General features: G+C 41.3%; 1 protein-coding gene across 1 annotated transcript in view; it reads right to left on the minus strand.

Annotated features, from left to right (window-relative positions):
• Nucleotides 1–18,442, minus strand: part of LOC139266713 (nuclear valosin-containing protein-like) — a 35,781-nt gene that overhangs the window by 13,170 nt on the left and 4,169 nt on the right. The window contains exons 2-3 of the mRNA XM_070884299.1: nt 8,783–8,895; nt 409–479 (exon numbers count right to left, since the gene is read on the minus strand). Coding sequence (XP_070740400.1) covers nt 409–479; nt 8,783–8,866 — 155 coding nt within the window. The 5' untranslated portion in view covers nt 8,867–8,895. The remainder of the gene's footprint in view (nt 1–408; nt 480–8,782; nt 8,896–18,442) is intronic.

An 18,442-nucleotide genomic window follows, 5' to 3' on the forward strand; every position in this document is an offset into this window, starting at 1 on the left:
GGGCCGAGGGAGGGGGAGACGAGGGCCGAGGGAGGGGGAGACGAGGGCCGAGGGAGGGGGAGACGAGGGCCGAGGGAGGGAGGGAGACGAGGGCCGAGGGAGGGAGGGAGACGAGGGCCGAGGGAGGGGGAGACGAGGGCCGAGGGGGGGAGACGAGGGCCGAGGGGGGGAGACGAGGGCCGAGGGAGGGAGACGAGGGCCGAGGGGGGGGAGGGAGAGAGGGCAGGAGAGAAGGAGGGGCTATTAAGAGACCTCACACACACAGCACATTTGCCCAGGTCATCTGTGCCAATGCTTACTGTTCCAGCTTAGAACAACCAACAGTGCAAACCGGGGACTGAGTCTCGGACCCTGGTGATCGCCATGGCCACATCCGACAATACATCGACCGACCAACCCGGGACTCACCTGTACAATCGCTGGAGGTCAGCAGCCAGAATTCCAATATCCACATACTGACTGCCACTATTACTCAGATACTGCAGGAGAGAGAGCATGGAGCAAGATTAAAATATTATAAACACAGAGACCTCACTACCCGCACCCCTCACCCCCACTCCCGACTTGACCCGCGCCCCACACCCCGTCCCCGATGACCCCTGCCCCATTTATTCGACTCAACAGCATGCTTCCTCACTTAGTTCATTATATTACCACATTTATTTGCTTAACTCATCATAACCCCTCGTTTACTGATTCTATGGGCTAGATTTTACACTTTTGTGCTTAGCGCCCAAAAATGGGCGTTATTTCCGGCGTGGGCAGTAAAAATGGGTTTTCAGATCGCCGGCTTGTCGCCCACTCTCAAAGCTCTGAGTCTCCATTTTTGAAACTGGGCGTTACCACGAGCGATATGAAATGGGCTTTAGCGTTAAATCTCTCTGACCTTCTGCCGTAAAGTGTCGCCGTCCTTATCAACGGCATGGCAACACTCGATTCCCGGATTCAGGAGTTCAGGGGTCATCATGACATGCGCAGAAGAGGAGACTGAGAGAGAGAGAGAGTGAAGGCGTGTGTGGGTGTGATGTGACTGCTTTGGGAGGAAGGAGGGAGAGTTTAGAGCTTTAGAGCAAATAGGGAAACAAAAATGAGCAGTTAGCAGCCAGATATTTGCCCGAATTTGGTGCCTATAATGGAGGGAGAGGAGGAGGAGACACAGCACGCTGTGGAGACTGACGCTGGCAAGAGCAGTGAGCTGGGAGAGGAGCACATTGGAGGGCGCAAAAGAGCGATGAGGTTCTCAGACGAGGCAGCAGGTCGAGTCAAGCTGGGGTGATTTGACCCAGGGAAGGCGTGGGAAGCCCACCCCAAAGGCCTACCCGAAGATATGGGCTGAGATAGCAGAGGTGGTCACATCGGCGACCAACGACGTGTGTGAGGGCAACCAATTTGCGTTGCGGCACTGGAGCAAGTGAATTTACTCTGGAGCATCCACGATGCTGAGAATGACGTGAATAGCACGTTTAGTGATTTGGCCACACCGCAGGTAAAGGGTACACAGCCAGATAGGGGATGGTTGACCAACAGGAACAGGGAAGGAAGATAGTGCAGGGGTCCCCTGCGGTCATCCCCCTGCAAAACAGATACACCGCTTTGGGTACTGTTGAGGGGGATGACTCATCAGGTGAGAGCAGCAGCAGCCAAGTTCATGGCACCGTGGGTGGCTCTGCTGCACAGGAGGGCAGGAAAAAAAAAAGAGTGGGAGAGCTATAGTGATAGGGAATTCTATTGCAAGGGGAATAGATTGACGTTTCTGCGGCCGCAACCGAGACTCCAGGATGGTATGTTGCCTCCCTGGTGCAAGGGTCAAGGATGTCTCGGAGCGGGTGCAGGACATTTTGAAGAGGGAGGGTGAACAGCCAGTTGTCGTGGTGCACATAGGTACCAACGATATAGGGAAAAAACAGGATGCGGTCCTACAAGACGAATTTAGGGAGCTAGGAGCACAATTAAAAAGTAGGACCTCAAAAATAGTAATCTCAGGATTGCTACCAGTGCCACGTGCTAGTCAGAGTAGGAAATGCAGGATAGCTCAGATGAATACGTGGCTTGAGGAGTGGTGCAGCAGGGAGGGATTCAAATTCCTGGAACATTGGAACCGATTCTGGGGGAGGTGGGACCAGTACAAACCGGACGGTCTGCACCTGGGCAGGACCGGAACCAATGTCCTAGGAGGAGTGTTTGCTAGTGCTGTTGGGGAGGAGTTAAACTAATATGGCAGGGGGATGGGAACCTATGCAGGGAGACAGAGGGAAGTAGAATGGGGACAGAAGCAAAAGATAGAAAGAAGAAAAGTAAAAGGGAATGGCAGAGAAACCCAAGGCAATAAACAAAAAGGGCCACATTACAGCAAAATTCTAAAGGGGCAAAGTGTGTTGAAAAGACAAGCCTGAAGGCTCTGTGCCTCAATGCGAGGAGTATTCGGAATAAGGTGGACGAATTAACTACGCAGATAGCAGTTAACGGATATGATGTAATTGGCATCACGGAGGCATGGCTCCAGGGTGACCAAGGTTGGGAACTCACAATCCAGGGGTATTCAACATTTAGGAAAGATAGACAGAAAGGAAAATGAGGTGGGGTGGCGTTGCTGTTTAAAGAGGAAATTAATGCAATAGTAAGAAAGGACATTAGCTTGGATGATGTGGAATCGGTATGGGTGGAGCTATGGAATACCAAAGGGCAGAAAACGCTAGTGGGAGTTGTGTACAGACCACCAAACAGTAGTAGTGAGGTTGGAGACAGCATCAAACAAGAAATTAAGGATGCTGCAATAAAGGTACAGCAGTTATCATGGGTGACTTTAATCTACATATTGATTGGGCTAACCAAACTGGTAGCAATGCGGTGGAGGAGGATTTCCTGGAGTGTATTAGGGATGGTTTGAGAGACCAATATATCGAGGAACCAACTAGAGGGCTGGCCATCCTAATCTGGATGATCTGTAATGAGAAAGGACTAATTAGCAATTTTGTGTGAGGCCCCTTGGGGAAGAGTGACCATAATATAGTAGAATTCTTTATTAAGATGGAGAGTAACACAGTTAATTCAGAAACTAGGGTCCTGAACTTAAGGAAAGATAACTTCGATGGTATTAGACGTGAATTGGCTAGAATAGACTGGCGAATGATACTTAAAGGGTTGACGGTGTATAGGCAATGGCAAACATTTAAAGATCACATGGATGAACTTCAAGAATTGTACATCTCTGTCTGGAGTAAAAATAAAACTGGGAAGGTGGCTCAACCGTGGCTAACAAGGGAAATTAAGGATAGTGTTAAATCCAAGAGGCATATAAATTGGCCAGAAAAAGCAGCAAACCTGAGGACTGGGAGAATTTTGTAATACAGCAGAGGACAAAGAGTTTAATTAGGAGGGGGAAAATAGAGTATGAGAGGAAGCTTGCTGGGAACATAAAAACTGACTGCAAAAGCTTCTATAGATATGTGAAAAGAAAAAGATTAGTGAAAACAAACGTAGGTCCCTTGCAGTCAGATCAGGTGAATTTACAATGGGGGAACAAAGAAATGGCGGACCAGTTAAACAAGTACTTTGGTTCTGTCTTCACGAAGGAAAACACAAATAACCTTCCGGAAATACTCGGCGACTGAGGGTCTAGCGAGGAGGAACTGAAGGAAATCCTTATTAGGCGGGAAATGGTGTTAGGGAAATTGATGGGATTAAAGGCCGATAATTCCCCGGGGCCTGATAGTCTGCATCCCAGAGAACTTAAGAAAGTAGCCCTAGAAATAGTGGATGCATTAGTGATCATTTTCCAACAGTCTATCGATTCTGGATTGTTTCCTATGGACTGGAGGGTAGCTAATGTAACACTACTTTTTAAGAAAGGAGGGAGAGAGAAACAGGGAATTATAAACCGGTTAGCCTGACATCAGTAGAGGGGAAAATGTTGGAATCAATTATTAAAGATGAAATAGCAGCACATTTGGAAAGCAGTGACGGGATCGGCCCAAGTCAGCATGGATTTATGAAGGGGAAATCATGCTTGACAAATCTTCCAGAATTTTTTGAGGATGTAACTGGTAGAGTGAACATGGGAGAACCAGTGGATGTGGTGTATTTGGACTTTCAAAAGGCTTTTGACAAGGTCCACCCAAGAGATTGATGTGCAAAGTTAAAGCACATGGTATTGGGGGTAATGTACTGACATGGATAGAGAACTGGTTGGCAGACAGGAAGCAGAGAGTCGGGTAAACGGGTCCTTTTCAGAATGGCTGGCAGTGACTAGTGGGGTGCCGCAGGGCTCAGTGCTGGGACCCCAGCTACTTACAATATACATTAACGATTTGGATGAGACAATTGAGTGTAATATCTCCAAGTTTGCAGATGACACTAAGCTGGGTGGCGGTGTGAGCTGTGAGGGGGATGCTAAGAGACTGCAGGGTGACTTGGACAGGTTAGGTGAGTGGGCAAATGCATGGCAGATGCAGTATAATGTGGATAAATGTGAGGTTATCCACTTTGGTGGCAAAAACACGAAGGCAGAATATTATCTGGATGGTGGCAGATTAGGAAAAGGGGAGGTGCAACGAGACCTGGGTATCATGGTACATCAGCCATTGAAAGTTGGCATGCAGGTACAGCAGGCAGTGAAGGCGGCAAATGGCATGTTGGCCTTCATAGCTAGGAGATTTGAGTATAGGAGCAGGGAGGTCTTACTGCAGTTGTCCAGGGCCTTGGTGAGGCCTCACCTGGAATATTGTGTTCAGTTTTGGTCGCCTAATCTGAGGAAGGACGTTCTTGCTATTGAGGGAGTACAGCGAAGGTTCACCAGACTGATTCCCGGGATGGCAGGACTGACATATGAGGAGAGATTGGATCGTCTGGGCCTGTATTCACTGGAGTTTAGATGAATGAGAGGGGATCTCATAAAAACATATAAAATTCTGACGGGACTGGACAGGTTAGATACAGGAAGAATGTTCCCGATGTTGGGGAAGTCCAGAACCAGGGCTCACAGTCTAAGGATAAGGGGTAAGCCATTTAGGACCGAGATGAGGAGAAACTTCTTCACTCAGAGTGTTGTTAACCTGTGGAATTCTCTACCGCAGAGAGTTGTTGTTACCAGTTCGTTGGATATATTCAAGAGCGAGTTAGATATGGCCCTTATGGCTAAGGGGATCAAGGGGAGAGAAAGCAGGAAAGGGGTAGTGAGGGAATGATCAGCCATGATCTTATTGAATGGTGGTGCAGGCTCGAAGGGCCGAATGGCCTACTCCTGCACCTATTTTCTATGTATCTATGATTCTATATCACACAATGATTTCATGCTATGTCGTCCTGTCATGTTTTACAGAAGAGGCTATCGACGATGAGATCCGTGCAGAGGCGAACGGGTGGGGGGGCCACCAGTGCTCAGTGACATCACTGAGATGGAGGAACGGGTGCTCACACTCACGGGGAAGCACCCCTGGACAGTCACGGACGCACCTGCAGACCCTGAGGTCAAGCGACATTGCGTGATGTAAAGTCAATAGATGACACACCCACTCATATATGATAGATGATTTCTAAAATTGTCCTAGGAATAATGCTGGCCCAATGAAAATCATTGCAATGTGCAATGTGTTGATGGTCATGAAATGTGATGTCTGCGATGATTTTGATAGCGGTGGTGCTTTTGTCGTGCATATGGTGTGTGCAGCGCTGGACTCGCATTGTAACCCTAGCACCCCCTTCTCCTCTAACAACCTCATTTGTGTTTTGCAGCTCAGCCAGCAGCACGGCCCAAGGCAAGACCACAGAAGCCAGAAGGTGGGGGCGCGGGGCCGGACTAGCCGGACGATCCTACAACTGCTGAGGAGCTCCGATTCTCGCCCGTCAATCCGCTGGGTCTGTTCTCTACGGATGAGAGCGCGGACTTCGAGGAACCTGCATCGCCACGCTCCAGAAGCCATTCCACCCCAAGGCTATCTAGTGGTCCTCCAGTCATTCCCGCCTCCACTCTGGAGGTACCGGCCCCAAGCACCTCGCCACAGGGCACCCCATTTGTTCCAGGACGGCGCCGACCCCGCGGAGGTCTCGTAGACGCGGCAGGTCTGTTCCACGAGCGCCACATGAGAGCGGAGGGATGGTACAGTTGTCCAGGAGGACTGTAGACATTGGTGATCAGCTCCTCGAAGCATTGGGGGGCATATCCCGACAGCTGGCCACCATGACCGAGTACATTCCACGGATGGCGGAGGCTCTGGAGGTGATAGCCAGGAACACTGCTGGCATAGGCCTCCCAGTGGTCCCCGAGCGTGGCACCCCACCCCTAGGTTCCGCACCACCAGTGCCAACGACAGATGAGAGCAAGGACCAAGATCCTGCTTCTGCATCAGACAATGTTGCCCTCTCGGCACCCCCCGTTCCCGTATCCATGCAACCACCGCCTCTGCCGTCATCCCCCCTCCAATGAGGCACCGCCTGAGGAGCTCCTCGGCCAGGCGGCGTGGAGCGAGGGGGAAGGGGTAGAGGTGGGGAGAAGGGGAGGGGGGAAGGAAAGTGAGGTGCATGTGCGTCGGTGATGGCTGCATTATATCTCCAACTGGGTGTATGCAATTTGTTGTAATGTATGGGGGCCGGGGGCCACCCTCCTGCTTTGCCTTTGTATTCTGTGTTGCTGGACATGTTGAATATTTGATTGATGTCAATGGTGGAAAAAGTGGGGTGTGGGCAGGGGGTGGGGTGTTTTTGCCTGTGATACTTATGATTTCAGACCAATATTGGTATAATTTTTTTTAATGAACATAACCTTGTTGCGCATTGTCTCAGATAGCTGGAACACTACACACTGGTGATTCCTTAACATGAAAGGGTTAAATAAAACTTAACTTCAATCAATGTAAACTTTAACTGGCACCAAGGTGATGGGCACCAGTGATGTCTGAGCAGCAGTGTGTCATCGTGTCACTCACAGCAACATTCTTTCAGGCAAATCGCTTAGATCTCAGCTCCTCACGCAAGAGTCTTGCAGCAATGTAGCCACCATGGGCCCTTTCCTGTGGTCTGAAGGTGGGGCGTGGGCATGATTGCATAGCCAGGCTGATTGTCTGGGCCTATGTCAGCATCCAGCCCCTCGTCCTCCTCTCTCTCTCTCTCTCTCTCGAGGTGGAGCATTAGTCCCTTCTGGAAATTCTTGGCCCCTCCTGATAGCCAGATTGTGCAGCATGGAGCAGATGACCACAAATTTACCTACTTGCTCAGGGTTGTATTGTAGCTCCCCTCCTGAGTGCTCCAGGCATCAGAAGCGCTGCTCAAGCACAGTTATTGTTTTCTGGACCACGTTGCATGTGTCTCTGTGGCTCTGGTTGTATCGCTTCTCGGCCTCGGTGTGGATGTCACGCAGGGGGGGTTATCAGCCAGGTGGCTAGGCCATATCGGATATCATCAAGCATCCAGCATTGTCCTTGTGGCTGTCTCTTAAATATGTCAGGGACAGCGCTCTCACGCAGGATGTGAGCCTCATCGAAGGTGCCCGGACATTTGGTATTCACTGCCATTAATATCTGGTTGTGGTCGACTAGTTGGACCTTCAGGGTGTGAAATCCTTTTCCATTATGAAAAAGGATCCTGAGAAGGTGCCTGCATGGCGATGTGAGTGCACTGTATAGCTCGCTGCACCCTAGGGAACTTAGCAATGCAGTAGAATGCTCCAGCCCTGTCAGTCTGAGCCACTGTGGTCACGGGGAAGCTGATAAAGTCCATCCTTCTCGCGTACAGGGCCTCCGTGACCTGTCTCATGCAACGATGTGTGGCATGGTGAGACAGAGGGGAAATCTCGAAGGGAGGCCCGAAAGGAACCGGACGCGTCGAAAGACAGTGCCGCGGTGACCTTGACCTCGACCGCTCCTGATGGCAGGCTGCATATGTGGCCTGATGAGCTCACATATTTCATTGATCACCACCTTATGGAAGCACAGTCTTCGAAGGCAGGTGTGGTCGGACACGTCAAGGTAAGACCTCTTTTCCCTGTAAGTGCGGGGTGTGTGTGGTCGGGACCTCCTCCTTATTCTTGCACGTCTTAAATTGGGGACATAATGATGTGCATCACACATTGAGCCATCTGCAGTCTGCAGCATCTGCATATTAATCGATGCAGGCTGAGAAATGGCTGGCCCCATTGCAATGAAAGTATAATAGCGATTGATCAGAAGCAATAATTTCCTCACTAAAATACACCTAGAGTAAACCCCCAATAGTCCAGAGTCTGAAACTATGTCTGTTGAGATGGTCACTTCACCTGAGCAGAACTCCAGAGTCACTCCAAACTCCCCTGAAGTTGAAGCAGCTTTTTGAATGAAGCGCCCTGCGATTCGTTGCCCACACCGCTGTGATTCGTTCAGAACAGGTCCACTTTTTCGGGGCTGTGAGTTGGGCGAGCGATATTGTGGGCAATGTGTGTGCGAGGTGGTGAAAGTGACACTGGGCCTTAGTTTCGACAAATGTGGTCTTTACGACAAAATAAAGTGGGCAGTCGGTACGATTGAATCTCGCCGTTAATTCCGTGCGGAAACTTACGCTGGTCGATATTATGGCCGTTGATTTCGCCCCAAAAAATGAGCGGGCGGTATTATTTTTTCCCGGCGTTACGACATGGGGAAAGTAACGCTCGCCGATAAGTATCCGAAAAAGGGGCGTCAGTTTCCATTTTGTGGCTAAATGGGCGATATCTGGGCGTTGTATCTCATTTCAGCGGTAAAATACACGTTATGTGGGCGTTAAGCTTGCAATAAAAAGTGGAAAATCTAGCCCCAAGTGATTATAACCACATGCTTACCTGTTTAATTCTGTGTTTCAGTCGAGTATCTACCAGAACGCCACCTCGGTTCCTCATTCCCCAGCAGTCCCACTTCTTCTCCATAAAGACACTCGCCAACAGTCCCACTCTGCCTGGAATTATAGATATCCCCAGATAATACACAAGATTCTTCCCATACAGACTGACTACACGTGTATGTAATCTGCACACATCTCCTCTCAGCTTTCCTCATTATACATTCTGTGGCCACATTTATATGTAAACTTCTCAGTGTAATTACACACCCTGTCCCAGAGTGAAGCTGTAACATGCAGATACTGTATCCCGTCCTGTCCTATATATTATATACATTATATATACCCTGTAACAGCCCCGTCCTGACCTATATATTATATACATTACCTGTACCCTGTAACAATCCCGCCCTGTCCTATATATTATATACATTACCTATACCCTGTAACAATCCCGTCCTGTCCTATATATATTATACATTATATATACCCTGTAACAGCCCCGTTCTGTTCTATATATTATAAACATTATATATACCCTGGAACAATCCCGTCCAGTCCTATATATTATACACATTATATATACCCTGGAACAATCCCGTCCTGTCCTATATATTATACACATTATATATATACCCTGTAACAATCCCGTCCTGACCTATATATTATACACATTATATATACCCTGTAACAACCCCGTCCTGTCCTATATATTATACACATTATATATACCCTGTAACAGCCCCGTCCTGTCCTATATATTATACACATTATATATACCCTGTAACAACACTGTCCTTACCTATATATTATACACATTATATATACCCTGTAACAACCCCGTCCTGTCCTATATATTATATACATTACCTATACCCTGTAACAACCCCATCCTGACCTATATATTATACACATTATATATACCCTGTAACAATCCCGTCCTGTCCTATATATTCTACACATTATATATACCCTGTAACAATCCCGTCCTATCCTATATATTATGTACATTATATATACCCTGTAACAACCCTGTCCTGGCCTATATATTATACACATTGTATATACACTGTAACAATCCCGTCCTGTCCTATATATTATACACATTATATATACCCTGTAACAACCCCGTCCTGACCTATATATTATACACATTAAATATACCCTGTAACAACCCCGTCCTGACCTATATATTATATACATTACCTATACCCTGTAACAACACCGTTCTGTCCTATATATTATACACATTAACTATACCCTGTAACAACACCGTCCTTACCTATATATTATACACATTATATATACCCTGTAACAATCCCGTCCTGACCTATATATTATACACATTACCTGTACCATGTAACAACACCGTCCTGACCTATATATTATACACATTATATATACCCTGTAACAATCCCGTCCTGTCCTAGATATTATAAACATTATATATACCCTGTAACAACCCCGTCCTGATCAATATATTATACACATTACATATACCCTGTAACAACCCCGTCCTGACCTATATATTATATACATATTACCTATACCCTGTAACAATCCTGTCTTGTCCTATATATTATATACATTACCTATACCCTGCAACAACCCCGTCCTGTCCTATATATTATATACATTACCTATACCCTGTAACAACCCCGTCCTGACCTATATATTATACACATTATATATACCCTGTAACAATCCGTCCTGTCCTATATATTCTACACATTATATATACCCTGTAACAATCCCGTCCTATCCTATATATTATGTACATTATATATACCCTGTAACAACCCTGTCCTGGCCTATATATTATACACATTGTATATACACTGTAACAATCCCGTCCTGTCCTATATATTATACACATTATATATACCCTGTAACAACCCCGTCCTGACCTATATATTATACACATTAAATATACCCTGTAACAACCCCGTCCTGACCTATATATTATATACATTACCTATACCCTGTAACAACACCGTTCTGTCCTATATATTATACACATTAACTATACCCTGTAACAACACCGTCCTTACCTATATATTATACACATTATATATACCCTGTAACAATCCCGTCCTGACCTATATATTATACACATTACCTATACCATGTAACAACACCGTCCTGACCTATATATTATACACATTATATATACCCTGTAACAATCCCGTCCTGTCCTAGATATTATAAACATTATATATACCCTGTAACAACCCCGTCCTGACCTATATATTATACACATTACATATACCCTGTAACAACCCCGTCCTGACCTATATATTATATACATATTACCTATACCCTGTAACAATCCTGTCTTGTCCTATATATTATATACATTACCTATACCCTGTAACAACCCCGTCCTGTCCGAAATAGTATACACATTACCTATACCCTGTAACAATCCCGTCCTGACCTATATTATACACATTATATATACCCTGTAATAATCCCATCCTGTCCTATATATTATATACATTACCTATACCCTGTAACAACCCCGTCATGTCCAAAATATACCCTGTAACAATCCCGTCCTGACCTATATTATACAAATTATATATATCCTGTAACAATCCCATCCTGACCTATATATTATACACATTACCTATACCCTGTAACAGACCCGTCCTGACCTATATATTATATACATTACCTATACCCTGTAGCAATTCTGTCCTGTCCTATATATTATACACATTACCTCTACCCTATAACAATCCCGTCCTGTCCTATATATTATACACATTACCTGTACCCTGTAACAGCCGCGTCCTGACCTATATATTATATACATTACCTATACCCTGTAACAATTCTGTCCTGTCCTATATATTATACACATTACCTATACCCTGTAACAACCCCGTCCTGGCCTATATATTATACACATTATATATACCCTGTAACAATCCCGTCCTAACCTATATATTATACACATTATATATACCCTGTAACAATCCTGTCCTGACCTATATATTATATACATTAGCTATACCCTGTAACAATCCCGTCCTGACCTATATATTATACACGTATCCTATAACGTGTAACAACCCCGTCCTGACCTATATATTATACACATGACCTATACCCTGTAACAACACCATCCTGACCTATATATTATATACATTAGCTATACCCTGTAAAAACCTCGTCCTGGCCTGTATATTATACACATTATATATACCCTGTAACAACCCCGCCCTGACCTATATATTATATACATTACCTATACCCTGTAACAATCCCGCCCTGACCTATATATTATATACATTACCTATACCCTGAAAAAACCACGTCCTGTCCTATATTATATACATTACCTATAGCCTGTAACAACCCCGTCCTGACCTATATATTAGATACATTACCTATACCCTGCAACAGCCACATCCTGACCTATATATTATATACATTACCTATACCCTGTAACAATCCCGTCCTGTATATTATACACATTACCTATACCCTGTAACAATCCCGTCCTGACCTATATATTATACAAATTACCTATACCCTGTACCAACCCCGTCCTGACCTATATATTATATACATTACCTATACCCTGTAACAATCCCGTCCTGGCCTATATATTATATACATTACCTATACCCTGTAACAACCCCGTCCTGACTTATATATTATACACATTACCTATACCCTGTAACAACCCCGTCCTGACCTATATATTATATACATTAGCTATACCCTGTAAAAACCTCGTCCTGGCCTGTATATTATACACATTATATATACCCTGTAACAACCCCGTCCTGACCTATATATTATATACATTACCTATACTCTGTAACAATCCTGTCCTATATATTATATCCATTACCTATACCCTGTAACAATCCCGCCCTGTCCTATATAGTATATACATTACCTATACCCTGTAACAATCCCGCCCTGACCTATATATTATATACATTACCTATACCCTGAAAAAACCATGCCCTGTCCTATATTATATACATTACCTATAGCCTGTAACAACCCCGTCCTGACCTATATATTAGATACATTACCTATACCCTGCAACAGCCACATCCTGACCTATATATTATATACATTACCTATACCCTGTAACAATCCCGTCCTGTATATTATACACATTACCTATACCCTGTAACAATCCCGTCCTGACCTATATATTATACAAATTACCTATACCCTGTACCAACCCCGTCCTGACCTATATATTATATACATTACCTATACCCTGTAACAATCCCGTCCTGGCCTATATATTATATACATTACCTATACCCTGTAACAACCCCGTCCTGACTTATATATTATACACATTACCTATACCCTGTAACAACCCCGTCCTGTCCTATTATACACTTTATATATACCCTGTAGCATCCCAGCTCTGTCCTATATATTATATATATTACCTATGCCTTGTAACATCCCAGTTCTGTCCTATATATTATACATTACCTGTCCTGTATACTATATATATTGCCTATACCCTGTAACATCCCGGTTCTATTATATTACATATACACTGTAATATCCCGATCCTGGATGGTATATACATTACCTATACCCTGTAACATTCCAGTCTATATATTACATATATTACCTATTCCCTGGAACGTCTCAGTCCTATATATATCTATATGCGATGTTATATTTCTCACCATATTTCTCCCTCTATACCCTATATATCTCACATTACACCTTATATCTCACACACTGCACTCCATATCACACACTATACCCTATAGATCACACACTACACCCTATATATCACACACACTATCCAATCAATCATAGACCGTCCCTCGGAATCGAGGAAGACTTGCTTCCACTCTTAACATGAGTCCTCAGGTAGCTGTACAGTCCAATATGAGAACCACAGTCCCTGTCACAGGTGGGACAGATAGTCGTTGAGGGAAAGAGTGGGTGGGACTGGTATGCCGCACGCTCTTTCCGCTGCCTGCGCTTGTTTTCTGCATGCTCTCGGCGACGGTACTTGAGGTGCTCAGCGCCCTCCCGGCTGCACTTCCTCCACTTAGGGTGTCTTTGGCCAGGGATTCCCAGGTGTCAGTGGGGATGTTGCATTTTATCAGGGAAGCTTTGAGGGTGCCCTTGTAACGTTTCCTCTGCCCACCTTTGGCTCGTTTGTTATGAAGGAGTTCCGAGTAGAGCGCTTGCTTTGGGAGTCTCGTGTCTGGCATGCGGACAATGTGGCCTGCCCAGCGGAGCTGATCAAGTGTGGTCAGTGCTTCAATGCTGAGGGTGTTGGCCTGGTCGAGGACACTAATGTTGGTGTGTCTGACCTCTCAGAGGATTTGAACAACTATACCCTATATCACACACACACACCATACCCTATATCACACACACTATAAATTACATTATTCACTGTTATATCACACACTAAGTTATTAGTCACTATACCCTATATCACACACTATCATTCAATATGTTATATCACACACTAAGTTATATCACGCTATAAGTTATATCACACACTATATTATATTATTCACTATGCACTAAAACACACACGATGTTATATCACACACTATACCCTATATCACACGCTATGTTATATTATTCACTATATATCTCAGTTATATTATTCACTATATATCACAGACAGTTATATTAGTCACTGTATATTACACACTATTACAATATTCACTATCACACTATTATTCAGTTATATATCACACACACTATGTTATATTACACACACACACAATGTTATATTACACTATGTTATATTGCACAATTATATCACACCATATACCCTTTTTCACACTATATACCCTATATTACACACACTATATATTACACACACATACTATATATTACACACACGCACAATTATACCACGCAATATTGTATCACACCATATACCTATATCACAGTATATATAATCACACTATATACCCCATTTCACACTATATACCTGATATCACACCATATATTACACATACATAATTATATCACACTATATATTATATCACACTATACCCTATATCACACACGCTATTATATCACACTATACCCTATATCACACACATTATATATTACACACACACACTATAGAAACATAGAAAATAGGTGCAGGAGTAGGCCATTCGGCCCTTCGAGCCTGCACTGCCATTCAATAAGATCATGGCTGATCATTCCTTCAGTACCCCTTTCCTGCTTTCTCTCCATACCCCTTGATCCCCTTAACTGTAAGAGCCATATCTAACTCCCTTTTGAATATATCCAGTGAACTGGCATCAACAACTCTCTGCGGCAGGGAATTTCACAGGTTAACAATTCTCTGAGTGAAGAAGTTTCTCCTCATCTCAGCCCTAAATGGCCTACCCCTTATCCTAAGACTATGTCCCCTGGTTCTGGACGTCCCCAACATCGGAAACATTCTTCCCGCATCTAACCTGTCCAGTCCCGTCAGAATCTTATATGTTTCTATGAGATCCCCTCTCATCCTTCTAAACTCCAGTGAATAAAGGCCCAGTTGATCCAGTCTCTCCTCATCCCTGGAATCAGTCTGGTGAACCTTCGCTGCACTCCCTCAATAGCAAGAACGTCCTTCCTCAGATTAGGCGACCAAAACTGAACACAATATTCCAGGTGGGGCCTCACCAAGGCCCTGTACAACTGCAGTAAGACCTCCCTGCTTCTATATTCAATCCCCTAGTTATGAAGGCCAGCATACCATTTGCCTTCTTCACCGGCTGCTGTACCTGCATGCCCACTTTCAGTGACCGATGAACCATGACACCCAGGTCTTGTTGCACCTCCCCTTTTCCTAGTCTGCCACCATCCAGATAATATTCTGCCTTCGTGTTTTTGCCCCCAAAATGGATAACCTCACATTTATCCACATTATACTGCATCTGCCATGCATTTGCCCACTCACCTAACCTGTCCAAGTCACCCTGCAGCCTCTTAGCGTCCTCCTCATAACTCACAACGCCACCCAGTTTAGTGTCATCTGCAAACTTGGAGATATTACACTCTATTCCTTCATCTAAATCGTTAATGTATATTGTAAAGAGCTGGGGTCCCAGCACTGAGCCCTGCGGCATCCCACTAGTCACACTATATTATATTATATCACACTATATGTTACACGCACACTATACCCTATCACACTATACACACCACACACATTATATATTATATCACACACTATACCCTATATCACACTATATATTACACACATTATATATTACACACACTATATATATCACACTGTACCCTATATCACATTATATTTTACACACGCACACTATACCCTATATCACACTATATATTACACACTATATTACACACACACTATATATTATATCACACACTATGCCCTATATCACACACGCTATACTCTATATCACACTATATACCCTATATCACATTACATATTACACTATAACCTATATCACACACTATGTATTACACACACTATATACCTTATATCACACTATATACCCTATAATACATCACACTATAACCTATATCACACACTAAATATTAAATACACTATATACCCTATGTCACATTACATATCACACTATAACCTATATCACACACACTATATCCTATATCACACACACTATATGTTACATACACTATATACCCTATATCACACTATATACCCCATATCACTATATATTATATTACTATTATAATCACTATATACCACTATATTATATCACGATATAACCTATATCACTATATATATCACACACTTATATATTATATCACTATATATAACACATTATGTATCACTATATATAATACACTGTATATAACACATTATGTATCACTATATATAACACACTATTATATATCACTATATATATAACACACTATATATTATATATCACTATATATCATATATACAACACTATTATATATCACTATATATCATATATACAACACTATTATATATCACTATATATGATATATGTAACACGCTATATACCATATTATATATCACTATATGCCATATATAACACATCATCACTATATATGATATATATAACACTATATAACACATTATATATATATATATATGCACACTACAACACTATACATTACATATCATACTATATATTACACACACATATATAAAACACTATATTATATATAACACACTATATATAACAATATATTATATATTATAACACTATATATAACACTATTATATATTAACACGATATTATAGATTTTAACACTATATATAACACAATATTATATTTTATAACACTATTATATATATAACACTATATAACACTATTATATACAACGCGCTATATTTTATAAATATATATATATAACACTATTGTACAAATATAACACTATATATAAAACCCTATATATAACACTGTATTATATATAACACACTATACAACACTATATATATATATATACCACTATATTATATATATAACACTATATATAAAACACTATTATAACACTATATATAACACTATATTATACCTACATATACCACTATATATATATATTACACTATATATAACATACTATATAACACTATATATCTTTAAAAAACTATATTTAACACTATATTATATAACACTATATATAACACGATATTATATATTATAACACTATAGATAACACTATATTATATTATAACACTATCTATAACACATTATATATTATAACACTATATATAACATGATATTATATATTATAACACTATTATATATATAACACTATTATATCTATATATAACACTGTATAAAACACTATATTATATCGATATATAACACTGCATATAACACTATATTATATCTATATATAACACTATATTATATATAACACTATATGTATATATATAACACTATATGTAACACTATAACACTATATTATATTATATATATATAACACTATATTATATATATAACACTATTATATATAACAGTATATAACACTATATTATATCGATATATAACACTATATATAAAACACTATTATATCTATATATAATACTATATGTATATATATAACACTATATGTAACACTATATTATATTATATATATAACACTATATTATATATAACACTATTATATATAACAGTATATAACACTATATTATATCTATATATAACACTATATATAAAACACTATATTATATCTATATATAATACTATATGTATATATAACACTATATGTAGCACTATATAAAACACTATATTATACATTATAACACTATATATAACACTATATTATATATAACACTATGTTATATATTATAACATATACAACACTATATTATATATTATATTACATATAACACATTATATTATAACACTATATTATATACAACTATATTATATATATACTATATATAAAACACACATATATATACACACACTATATTATATTTTATAACACTATATATAACACTATATTATATATAACACACTATATATAACACTAGTATATATAACACACTATATATATTATACATAACACGCTATATTATATATTATAACACTATATATAACACTATTATATACAACACAATATATATATAATACTATATTATATATTATAACACTATATTATATAACACTATATAATATAGATATAACACTGCATATAACACTATATTATATACATAACACTA

This window comes from Pristiophorus japonicus, chromosome 7 (assembly GCF_044704955.1).
Source record: "Pristiophorus japonicus isolate sPriJap1 chromosome 7, sPriJap1.hap1, whole genome shotgun sequence".
Lineage (NCBI taxonomy): Eukaryota > Metazoa > Chordata > Chondrichthyes > Pristiophoridae > Pristiophorus > Pristiophorus japonicus.